At 34.5% G+C, this 12,143-nt stretch overlaps 2 protein-coding genes across 2 annotated transcripts; both read right to left on the bottom strand.

The window, feature by feature from the left end:
- Positions 1-813: 813 nt before the first annotated feature.
- Positions 814-5,283, bottom strand: LOC132193918 (uncharacterized). The gene is made up of 14 exons (XM_059614873.1): positions 5,231-5,283; positions 5,113-5,176; positions 4,912-5,048; positions 4,753-4,850; positions 4,626-4,687; positions 4,545-4,573; positions 4,226-4,387; positions 4,131-4,175; positions 4,042-4,075; positions 3,929-3,993; positions 3,775-3,871; positions 3,486-3,724; positions 3,150-3,436; positions 814-894 (listed from the first exon to the last, which is right to left on the bottom strand). Exons 1-13 carry the CDS (start codon positions 5,258-5,260, stop codon positions 3,227-3,229), a joined length of 1,272 nt encoding a protein of 423 aa, XP_059470856.1. The 5' UTR covers positions 5,261-5,283; the 3' UTR covers positions 814-894; positions 3,150-3,226.
- A 976-nt stretch (positions 5,284-6,259) lies between these two features.
- Positions 6,260-10,433, bottom strand: LOC132193873 (uncharacterized). The gene is made up of 27 exons (XM_059614807.1): positions 10,241-10,433; positions 10,123-10,186; positions 9,928-10,058; positions 9,757-9,875; positions 9,656-9,705; positions 9,575-9,603; positions 9,349-9,519; positions 9,256-9,300; positions 9,168-9,201; positions 9,054-9,118; positions 8,910-9,006; positions 8,621-8,859; positions 8,503-8,568; positions 8,408-8,453; positions 8,275-8,351; positions 8,056-8,152; positions 7,772-8,001; positions 7,644-7,722; positions 7,540-7,592; positions 7,446-7,481; positions 7,271-7,391; positions 7,109-7,218; positions 6,990-7,046; positions 6,895-6,928; positions 6,771-6,841; positions 6,624-6,720; positions 6,260-6,571 (listed from the first exon to the last, which is right to left on the bottom strand). The coding sequence occupies exons 1-27, from the start codon at positions 10,268-10,270 to the stop codon at positions 6,330-6,332; spliced, it is 2,490 nt and encodes an 829-aa protein (XP_059470790.1). The 5' UTR covers positions 10,271-10,433; the 3' UTR covers positions 6,260-6,329.
- Positions 10,434-12,143: the final 1,710 nt, after the last annotated feature.

Genomic DNA, 12,143 nt, shown 5'->3' on the forward strand with positions numbered 1-12,143 from the left:
CAGTTGTCGATAACAAATAGATACCGCTTCAGCTTGGTCCAATTGCCTTTGACCAAATCCTCCAGTGCTTTTACCAAATCGGCCTGCATGAGTTGGCCATCGACCAACTTATCATTAAATTGTATTAAAAATAAAAATAACCACTACGATGTCAACAATTATCTCACCAAACCCACATTTTCTCCAACGCATTTCAAATAGCACTAAAATCATTTGCAGAAATTGAAAAATCAGTGTTAATTTTTATTTCTGTTAAAAAAAAACCTTGATCCGCAGATCAAACTGGACTGTGTCGTTCTTCAACAATAAATCCACTTCAGCTGCGAGTGACAATAAATAAAAAACCCAAAACTCGAAAAAGCAACAATACTTTGGCTGACGTTGAAAATATTGGCGCATTCGTCACTAATTGCAGTGCCGCCAGTCTTGGCGTTTGAATTGTTTCGCGCCTAAAGTGCATCGAGGAAACTTTTGTAATTGCTTTGGTTGCAATTAATTATTATTATTACTTCGCAGATGTACCGCAACTTTGTCTCCTCGTTCAGGTCAACAAGGAAGATTTTGGAAGATGAGTTGACAAAAATTGCGATGGCGCTCTCGTTGCCACCTGCGTTGTCCGGCTGTCCCGACAACCAACTCGAATTGTCCCCGAGGAGACGCTTGTCGCTGCAAAACCCAAAGATATCCTCGCAACCTTTGTTAGAACCTGAGGTCCAGTAATACTCTGTAAAATCCCACTTTCCTGCAGTTATATCGGTCAAAATAATACCGAAAAAAATTAATTATATCAAGGAAACCTTTAAACGCTTTTTTCAAAGCTTCGTATTTGTAGTTGTACGCAAGACTCAGCAAGGTCATCCCAAGTTAGCAACATTTGACCATTGCACCTTGAAACTGAAATAGCACACATTAAAATTATATAGGTTATTTGGACGATTTCTTTAGTTTTCTCAATTAAATTTTGTCAATAAATGTAACGTTTAATTAGGTCAATTATATGTTGCGCATGAATTTATTTTCATTTAGTTAATAAAATACTATATGGTCTTTAATGAAAACTCAATTGAGTACAACTTTCAACTTACATCTTGGAAGGCTAAAATTAAGATTCACAATTTATTTTATCCGTTCGCGCGACAGGGTTTTCAAAGTTTTTCACTTTTTTCTAGAATAGTCATTTATGCTAAGCACTCGGTGGTTGCACTCGGCCAGATGATATTGGGTGCATTTCTCACCACATAGCAAACACACGCATGAATCATTTTCCTCGAAACACTGTTGGCGCTCGGAACTATTGCTACAGATTTGATTATGAAAGCCGTGCATGGCAAAGCGACAAAACACGTCTTTTATCAAACAAGGGTTGTTTCCATACATCATTTCTCATTGCCGGCGTGTCATTGAATTTCATATTAAACCTATTTTCATGTTCAGAATTATAGCTCTCAAGGAACTTGACATAATTACCCGTCTCCGGGAGATCGTATTTTTCTTTCAAATCGGTAACAAACAATTTCTCATCGACTAATTTGTACACATAGGAATTTTTGTTGTATTTTGAAACTCCCATTACTATCTTAAAATATCGAGATTTCACTTTTTCTAATTTTTCAAAATCTTTTTAACTGAGATGTTGCCAGATAACTTAAATAAAATAAGAAGCCATTGGGGCAAATTTCAAATCAAAAAATTTTTTTTGCACAATCAATAGACAATTTTCTCAAATCTCCATATATATTCATCGCAGTTAGCGCATTTTCCTTTCTCCGTGCAATATGTTCAGTGAAATCTCTACCTGATCTTTGGAAGTAAATTCCTAATTATGGGAAGTTTTTTACATATTCTATTTCATGGCCGTCAATCACTATTTTATCGTCCTTTGCATATTTCCCCTTTCCTCCTGTTGTGAATTTCATCATTTTTGTTTTTGAATAGTTAGGTTTCAAATAGTTTTCTTTAGCATATTCTACAAATTTGTTCATGACTGCTTCAATTTTCTTAACATCGTCACTAACAAACACCACGTCATCTGCATAGAAATAAAAGTCTACTCCTTCGATTGTTTCAAATATTTTCACAAAATCATAGATATAAATGTTGAAGAGGAGGGGACTTGAATTCCTTGTTTGAATCCATTTGACAACAAAAGGCTCTGATTGAGATATATTCCATCATTAATACTAATAAAATCTAAGTCTAAAAATTCGGCCAGTAAATTCAATTCCGTTTTGGACAATTTCTTTTGATTTATAATTTTTTGCAACTCAGTTTTTTTCTATTTGATAAGTCAAATGCTTTTTTGAGATCAATAAAAATGGCATACATCTTTGTGCCTTTTCCATTAACGGTTTCGATAATTTTTGATTGCAATTTCTGTGCCGCTTAGAGAGTTGACTTGCCAGGCATGAAGCCGTATTGCTCCTCGGGTCTCGGGTATTATGTTTTGAAATTTTCCATTATTCTCCTGCTCAGGATTTTGTCAAGTCGTTTACATATAATGTGTTGCTGAGGCAAATTCCTCTATATGAGTTACAGTCAGTAGCATTTCCTTTATTTTTGTACAAATGTTTCATTGTTCCATTATTGCTTCGGAATTTTTCCTAATTAATTTATTGAAAAATTTGTTGAAAAGTGGAAGCATGAATTGAACAAGGGATATAATATTTTCGTTTGTAATAAGGTCTGGGCCAGGAGCCTTTTTTGTTTTTCAGTTAATAAATTAAATATAGGTTAAACGGGTTTGTTTTTCTAAATTTTATTTTATTAATATGGTTACTTATGATATAATAGCTTATATAGATTCATACTGTAAACAAACTTAATGAATTTCGAGAATCCTTAAAACACAGTGATGCAAAAAATATATTTGTTTTCAACTTCATCATTTTCCCTCACAATCAGATGTAAATTATTGTGGCTTTACAAGATCTGACTTGAAAAATGGTAACTATATAAGAGTGATTTTTTTTCTATTTCCCTGATTAAAAAGAGAATAAAATTTTTCCATATAAACTAAAACCAAATAATTGTGGATCGTTCTTCTTAATTTATTCCAATAGCTAAATAAACCATTCTGAAGGTATTTTACCGGAATTTTGTTAATCAATTTGGAGTTTTTATCTTTACTAAAATGAACAATAAACACATACGGTCTGCAGATCTTCCGGCTTGCTAAACATGTAGACTCGGCCCTTGGACGAGAGCCAGCCACCGTACTGATAAGCTTCTAAAATTCAGTTAGACCACAAATTTGATTTTTAAGTGAACTTAACTGTCCAAAAACTGCGCCCCAGAAGACGAATTCTTGAAATATTTTGGCTGAAATTTGATTATATTGGCAAATTCCCGAAATAAATTTACGTACATTTTTCGTGCACGTAATATTCGGGCAGATGGGAAAAGAGCATTTCGGTGCTTTGGTTGGCATTGGTGGACCCTAATTAGATAATTAATTCCGTGAGCAAATTTTAAGTTAAAATAAATACTTGACAAGAAAAAAAGTACGAATCGGAGCAGACGCTGGCAGAGAATTGGATCGTCGCATTGCCTTTGACCACATTCATTTGCAAGCAATTCTGGTTCTTGTTCTGAATGTCTGGCTGGTTGAACGCCCAGGGAACGTTGGGCATGTCGACCGTGACGTTTTCTTTGCCCCAAACGAAATCCCAGGGACTGACGCGCGTCGCCGAAGTCCAAAAGTTGGAAGTGAACTTCCAGTCGGAGGCTTAAATCGAATATTATCAGCAGGAAAAGGGATTAAAAAATAATATTTACTCAAGTTCTTGAAGCATTGGAGTGTTTCCTTTTTACTAAAAGTCAGAGGCGCCATCCCTAGCTTGCTGCAGTTGACGAAATTTTGCGTCCAATTAACCTTTTCAATTATTATATTTTATAAAAATTGTGCGTTTTATGAATGGAAAAATGTCACCGGATTCATTGTGAACAAAAATTGGAGGCCGCAGGATTGAACCCACGAGCCGTATTTGTCAGCATCTTTAAAATAATTATAATTAATTCTCTAAATTTTATAAAATTTTTTACCTTTCAAAGTCCCGTCTGTATTAAAAAGATTCATCTGCAAAAGGCGTCTTTGTTAATCATCATCATTATTGTTTTGGTTAAAATTTTACGTCTTTCTCCACTTGCAAAATTTGATCGAAACTTTCAAAAACGAGCTGTGAAAGATCTTTCGGTAAGATTGATTCTCGCTTCAACGAATCTCTACTTTAATCTGAGGAGGAGGAGTGGTCGTTTTGATTGTACTTGTCGAAACCAGAGCCGTGATGGTGGTCAAGGTAGTCGTTATTGGGATCATTGGAGTTGCAACATTCGAGCCTGGATTTGTTGTAGTTTGAGCCGGGACGATAGTTTTACTTGTGCTGAATGACTAAAAATAAGTTTTTTCTCAATTTCAATTTCTTTAAAATGTATTTGTAATCAATTTAATTTATAATATTGAATGTATGGATGATGTATTTGGACAGAGAATGCCCGGTGATACATTAATAAACACAATTTGCAACTAAATCTTAAATTTTACTAACCATGGTATTTCCAGACGATTTCCCACCATCTGCTTCAAATTAAAATTATTAATAAATAAATACAAAATATTTCGGTTGAACCTGTAGTGTCGGTGGTTGTTACGAGTTCAAAATTAATGCTTTGTCCCATCAGCGTGGTTGATCTGTTTCAAATTTAGAATTCGTCCTTTTTATTTTTCTCTAAACGAAAAAATTAAATTAAAATTACACAATCGCATTGAATTCTGTGCTGGTGTCTTCATTTGAGGCTGCTAAAGTGGTAGAGCTCTCGTCACTTGATTGGAGGTTTGCCTCGACTGGTGTGGTCTTTAAATTTTAATCAGGTTTAATTTGAAGAAATTATATGCATTTGATTATTCTAATCAACCTTTTTCGAATTTAAATTTTTTAGAGATGAAGTTGAATTTTTATGAGTGAAAGTAGACCGAGAGTTTGATGTCTTCGGCTGACACGAAGATTTACCGCAGCATTTGATAATCATTGGCCTTCTAGCGGACTTGAGGCCTTTGAAAATTTTGTTTAATAAAATTAATATGTGAACATTTTAGTTTCAAATCACGTGTTTCACCATTTTTCCTAATTTTTTGCTGCCGTTTGTTTCCTGCATTTGTTGAGACGAAAAAACTAAAAAGCTGCAGAAATAAATTTTCAATTTTGGTGATTATCAACTTTTCGCTTTTAACTACAACAAGAATTGTAATGAAATCCAGTCGCATGATCAAAATGATATCGACGACTGCGTGGCGCTCGGAGAGAAAATAAATTGATATTCTACTGGTGAATTGTTTAAAAAAAAAGGAAGCTGCAGCCGCTTCAGCTCAAAATTCATAATAAAATCAGGGCCTGCTTCCGCCCAACTGATTCCGTTGCCAAACTAGAAAATCATATTTTTCACAACGATAGAATTTTTATTTTTAAAATGTGCATATGTTTGTTTGCTAAAATAGTTAAATAAACCATGAAAAAGTGTTTGCAAAATCTGACTGAAGCTTCAATTTGAGTATATCAATGACAACTTCGTTGAAATATTCAAAATTGCTCGGAATGAGTGCCAACGAACGTGAATATGATAAGGGCCAATGCCAAATTTGAACCCTACAATAATTTTGCTAGCTTATTTCAAATCAGGGCCTGCTTCCGCCTAACTGGTTGCGGGAATTAATGTTGTTCCGTCAGTCCTCGTCGTGACGTGAAAATTTTTCATGAAAGATATATTTTTTTTCAAATCATGTATAATTATTTTTCAGTTTACCTAAATTAATTAAATTAACAAAAATTTGCAACAATTGCCTTTCATATCGGCCGAAGCTTCAGCTCGGCACATTGCGAAATATTAAGTTTTCAATTTTTAAAAATGAAACTGCCACAGCATTTTGAATCTTGGTCTGCGTTTAATTCACATTCCTGCACGTATCATTGTGACTTGTTGCATGGGCACCTATCGCAGTCACAGTGTGGAAAAAAAACAAGCGTTATTGAAGAACAGAGAAAAATTAATTAAGAGGTTTTGATGTTCAGATAGAGAATCGTCGATTTATTTTAAATTTCAATGAAAGTCAATCAACAAAATTATTTTCTAAATAAACCAAAATGGAGATGCATACATTTAAAAGTAAGCATTAGGACAATTATTTATCTGTTGTCCACACAATTAAAATAAAAATGCATGCAAAAATAAAATTGATTACGTGGTTCATATTTGAGATAATCTTTGTGATATTTTATTTGTTCGTTTACGTACACATACGAGCAATTAATTGATCTTGGTAAAAATGAACTCGAAATCTAGAGGGGAAAGCAAAAGGGTCGGAGAAGAGTCGCCGGGTCAAAGCTCTTGATGTCATTTACGCAAGTGCCGTTAACATCGCACTGAAAAAAGACTGCGATTGCGTGAGGAGCATCTGATATTGAAACATTGTCAAATCCTAGGGTGGAAAAAGGCGCTGTTGAAGAGCACCATCGTGGATTTCCGCTGCTGTTGATCATGCTCGCGGCTGTCCACGAATAATCCGGAAGTGGATACAGCTCTGATATTACGTTTCGATTCGATTACAGTGGTTAAAATATCACAATACTCACCGCTACTCAGCACTAGCGTGTTAACCTCCAACTGAGTTAGCGATCCAAGTTTCATACCAGCTTTGCAACATTCAATAAATGCATTTGAAAAGGTCACCTAAATGAGAATTAACTTATTTCAAATATGCTAAGAATACGTTTTCATACTTTAGTAATTGGGAAGAAGTAGTTTATACGGTTGAGAACCATAACATAGCCAAAAGAGTCATTTGCACAACCTAAACCAAAAAAACTTTAGTCAAGTTCTCACTTTATTCGTTTGAATTCAAACCATCTTTACAAGTCGTGAATTGTTGCACGGTAGTCTGGATTTTATCAGATTAATCAGAACTTTTATTGAGATTCACGTGTTTCTTTTAATAATACGTTCACTGTGCAGACTGTCGTCGGGCAAAATGCAGGAGGAGCTGCTTCAATTTTCTCCTTTTTTTTTTTAAACAATTTAATATTGAAATAATTTCAAATGAACTCCCATCAAACTGTACAAAAGACATTTGTTGATCCATGGTGTTTATCACAGCGTTCAGTGCATTTGGCGCTTTTTCATTGCAACACTGGATCATTTGCGCCGCCTTGTCGCATTCGTCTAGTCCAGCTGTTCAGAGTCAATTTTAGAGAAATCTTTCTTGAATATCTTTCAAATCTACTGGCAGAGCTCTGGCAACCGTCAACGACTAATAGGTTTTTTTGTAGCTCGGCCAAGTTTCCGTTGGCCAATCCTTCCAGCGTTTTTGTTATGTCGCTGTCCACAACTTGGCCATCAACCAACTAAATTTTAAAAAATTTTGATTCTTTTACAATGATTAACCAACACCACCTCACCACACCAGCGTTTTCTCCGATGCACTTCAAAAAGCACTGATCATTTTTACGTGCATTTCATCAATATTTTTTAAACATAATTTGTCAAACAAACCTTAATACGTAAATCATACTTGTATGTGTTTGTGAACAAAGAATAAATTTCAACTGTGACATTCATTGTTAAAGTAAATTTGAATTAGAAGAGAAAAAACATACTTTGGCTGACGTTGTAAATGATCGCGCACTCATCCCTGATTGCTGTCCCTCCACTCTTTGCATTGGAATTGTTGCGTACCTACAAGTTTTTCAAATTGGCGCTTTGTAAAAGAATTAATTTTAGTAACCTCGCAGATGTAGCGCAACTTCTTGTCCTCATTCTCATCTAAGAGGTAGACATTTGTTTCGTTCACGTAGACAGCGACGGCGCTCTCGTTGCCACCTGCGTTGTCCGGTTGTCCCGACAACCAACTCGAATTGTCCCTGAGGAGACGCTTCACAGCGCAAAAACCAAATTTAGACTCGCAACCCTTATCAGAGCCAGAGGTCCAGTAGAAATCTTCAGACGCTATTCGTGCTGATTGATCTCAGGTCAAAATTATAACTAAAAGCAGTTAAATTTTTAGATAACCTTTGATTGCTCTCTCCAGAGCTTGGTATTTGTAGTTGTACTCAAGACTCAGCAAGGACATCCCGAGCTCGCAACATTTGCCATCAGCACCTTGGAACTTTTTACAAATTAAACCATTTTAGATTATCATTATATGAATTTCTTTTTATTGTTTAATTTTAGAATAATAAATTCAAATTATTTCCTCAATTCAAGATTTCTTCAGAATTTGTCACGTACCGTCTGCAGATCGTCCACTTTGCTGAAGAGGTAAGTTCGTCCGTCGGTAGTAAACCAGGCACCGAACTTATAAGCCGCTGGATTTATTTATTGAGATCATTTGAAAATTATTGAAATATTTTGAGATTTTTACCATCCAAATACTGTGAACCAGAGGACGAATTTTTGAAATATTCTGGCTAAATTGAAATTGCAGATTAAGAAATACAACTTAATTTGAAAAAGTACATTTTTTGCACAAGTTGTGTTCGGGCAGACGGGGACGGAGCATTCCGGTGCCACAGTTGGTGCGCCCTTGAAATTTAATTAAGTTTTTACTTTTTATATAAACTCTGAACGATTTTACTTGACACGAGAAAAAGAAGGAATCGCTGCACACGCGGTCAGAGAATTGGATCGTCGAATTGCCTTTGACCACATTCATTTGCAAACAATTTTGGTTCTTGTTCTGAATGTCTGGCTGGTTGAACGCCCAGGGAACGTTGGCCAAGTCGACCGTGACGTTTTCCTTGCCCCAAACGAAATCCCAGGGACTGACGCGCGTCGCCGAAGTCCAAAAGTTGGAAGTGAATTTCCAGTCGGAGGCTTAAATCGAATATTATCAGCAAGAAAAGAGATTAAAAAATAATATTTACTCATGTTCTTGAAGCATTGGAGTGTTTCCTTTTTACTAAAAGTCAGAGGCGCCATCCCTAGCTTGCTGCAGTTGACGAAATTTTGCGTCCAATTAACCTTTTCATTTGTTTTTATATAAGTTTTGTTTTAATGTATTATTTCACCAGATTTTTTGCAAATAAATATTGGAATCCGCAAGAATGAACCCACGAGCCATATTTGCCAGCATCTTTTATAATTAATTATAATTAATTCTCTACTTTATGAAAATTTGTTACCTTTTAAGGTCCCGTCCGTTGCAAAAAGATTCATCTGCAAAGATGTCTTCATTACTCAGCAACATTATTATTTTGGTTAAAATTTTACGTCTTTCTTCACTTGCAAAATGGAATCGAAACTTTCATAAACGAGCTGTGAAAGATCTTTCGGTAAGATTTTCTCACTTCAATGATTCTCTACGTTTATCTGCGGAGGAGGGGTGGTAGTTGGGATTGTACTTGTCGTGATGGTGGCAGCGGATGACTGAAGAGATGACAAGGTAGTCATCATTGGAGTTGCGACATTCGAGCCTGGATTTGATGTGGTTTGAGTCAAGACGATTGTAGTGTCTATTTTACTTTTGCTGGACGGCTTAGAAAGTTTACAAAAATAATTAATATAAACTCGTATTTAATGTTTTATTAACCGTAGCAGTTCCAGACACTTCCCCACCATCTGTCGCAAAGACAAATTTTATCAAAATAAAACAAAATATTTTTTATTGAACCTGTCGTGTCAGCGGTTGATGCAAGTTCAAAATTTTCTGCCGTGGTTTTTCTGTTATAATTTGCAATTAATTATTTTAAAACATTCAAAAGAAATTGTAACTCGATTGCAATAAATTCTGTGCTAGTTTCTTCATTTGAGGCTGCAAAAGAGGTAGAAATCTCATCACTCGGGTGGTTCTCAGTAGTTGTGGTTCCTTTCTTTGTCTCGATCGGTGTGCTCTTAGAATTTTGACCAGGTTAAAGTTCAAAATACATGATTATTTAAAGCAACCTTTTTTGAATTCACATATTTGAGAGATACATTTTTATCAGGGACGGTGAACCGAGTTTTTGATATTTTTGGCTGACATGAAGATTTACCGCAGCATTTGATAATCATTGGCCTTCTAGAGGACTTGAGGCCTTTAAAAATTTTGTATAATAAAATTAATATGTGAAAATTTTAGTTTCAAATCACGTGTTTCACCATTTTTCCTAATTTTTTGCTGCCGTTTGTTTCCTGCATTTGTTGAGACGAAAAAGCTAAAAAGCTGCAGAATTAAATTTTCAATTTTGGTGATTTTCAACTTTTCGCTTTTAACTACAACAAGAATTGTGATGAAATCCAGTCGCATGCTCAAAGCGCTATCGACGACATCATGGCGCTCGGAGAGAGAAAAATTTGATATTAAACTGGTGAATTGTTAAATAAAACAGGAAGCTGCAGCATCAGCTTTAAAAATTCACAATAAAATCGAGGCCTGTTTCCGCTCAACTGATTCCGTCGGTAAGAGCCATGCCATACTAGAAAATGATATTTTCCACAAAGATAGAATTTATATTCTGAAATTGTGCATATTTTTTTGTTGGCTTAAAGAAATAAATAAACCATGAAAATTTATTTGCAAAATCTGACTGAAGCTTCAATTTGAGTAAATCAATGACAAATTTGTTGATATATTCAAAATTGCTTGGAACGAATGCAAACGAACGTGAATATGATAAGGGCCAATGCCAAATTTAATCCCTACAATATAATTTTGCTTGCTTATTTCCATATTAATTTTTACAACAAATGTGTCAAAAAAATGTATTATTTAAAAGGTATTATTTATTTATTTTAGTCTATGTTGGAATAATTTGCTAAATTTCAATACTCACGGAATTTATAGCGAGAGCAGGAAAGTACAGGAGGCTTGATGAAAGCAACAAACTCATATATTCCATCCGCTCTGCTCATCGCGAAATTAGTTAGCTCCCGTTTCAGGTTGGCCAGGTTGCACTTGCCCATGCCAAAAAAAGCAGCGAATTAAGAGGAAACTGCGATATCAATCGCTCACATCTAGGCCAACTTTTCTGACGAATTTTTGAACAAGACGCTTGATTTTTTTTTTAAATATTTAACACACTGTTTCTATAAAAAAAAACACGTGCGAGTAAGAAGTTGATTAAAAAAATGAATTGCGGAGACAGGAAAAGAGAAGTTTTTTAATGAAGAACTGGGCTTTTTAATTTGAAATTGATATTTACAAACAATTTTTAATCAAATTATTTTCAATATTAAAACGAATAAATTATTTGTGCATTTCACCTCTATTTTATAATACTTTTAGATTTGAAATTTCATTAAATCAAGAACGACGTGTGTTAAAAACAAGTATTTAATTTCTGATCTTTGACGTTAGTGCCAAATTGCAAATATTTACGCAATTATGTAATGAAGTTCAACATAAATTTAAATGAGATTTATATGCAAATTTAAAATTATTGTAACTGGAGTAAAATTAATTAAATGATAATTAAAACAGCGTCATACATTTCTATTATTAAATGAATTTATTTCAATATCACTCCTATTCTTTCTCTTTAAGATTAAAATAATATTTTCTACTCATTACTTGAGAATTTTCTTATGGTTTGCTTCGGCTACGTGCCAAGGCCAGTAAAGATCATCTTCAAATCGCGTGACGTGCCTTTTTATCAGCTTATTTTTGTGTGCTTTGCCCCGAATGTTTTTCTTCACATGAGAGCAACACAACACATTTAATTCTGAATGGGTCAAGTTTGGCAGAAGATAAAAGTCTTGGAGTCTCAACCGTAGTCCATTTAAAATCTAACTTTCATCAAGTTTATATAAAAATATGCGCAGTTTGTGCATCTCTTTTGACATTCGTGTCTAGCAAGTTGCATCATTCCAGAGATTATAACGACACCAAATACAAAAAAATTGTTACCGTTCTTTGTTTGCGAGTTTCCCAGCAAATGCTACTGATCGATCCATAGCAAAAACGTTTAGAATTTTGTTAAAATACTCGCTTTTCTGAACAAATTTAAATAAACACACACGTTATAGAAAAACAATTGCTCATATTATTTTCCATCAAAAATAAGAATAAAAATAATTCACTAGAAAAAGGAAATTCATTTTGTTAGCAAATAATATATTGGTAGTTTAATTTAAATCTAATATTTTTTATTGATCATTTGATAATTATATTGAATTACTTT

This window comes from Neocloeon triangulifer, unplaced genomic scaffold (assembly GCF_031216515.1).
Source record: "Neocloeon triangulifer isolate White Clay Creek 2 clone unplaced genomic scaffold, ASM3121651v1 ptg000005l, whole genome shotgun sequence".
NCBI lineage: Eukaryota > Metazoa > Arthropoda > Insecta > Ephemeroptera > Baetidae > Neocloeon > Neocloeon triangulifer.

What these genes read in the sequence shown, in the direction of transcription:
- LOC132193918 (XM_059614873.1), bottom strand. Translation starts at nt 5,260, where the DNA reads ATGCGACTGGATTTCATTACAATTCTTGTT. An exon ending in GCAAAAAATTAGGAAAAATG is followed by an intron (nt 5,049 to 5,112) that starts GTGAAACACGTG and finishes AAATTTTCAAAG; the next exon opens with GCCTCAAGTCCGCTAGAAGG. An exon ending in TACAGACGGGACTTTGAAAG is followed by an intron (nt 3,994 to 4,041) that starts GTAAAAAATTTT and finishes ATTATTTTAAAG; the next exon opens with ATGCTGACAAATACGGCTCG.
- LOC132193873 (XM_059614807.1), bottom strand. Translation starts at nt 10,270, where the DNA reads ATGCGACTGGATTTCATCACAATTCTTGTT. An exon ending in TGGTTCACAGTATTTGGATG is followed by an intron (nt 8,352 to 8,407) that starts GTAAAAATCTCA and finishes AAATAAATCCAG; the next exon opens with CGGCTTATAAGTTCGGTGCC. An exon ending in ATTCACGACTTGTAAAGATG is followed by an intron (nt 6,842 to 6,894) that starts GTTTGAATTCAA and finishes TTTTTGGTTTAG; the next exon opens with GTTGTGCAAATGACTCTTTT.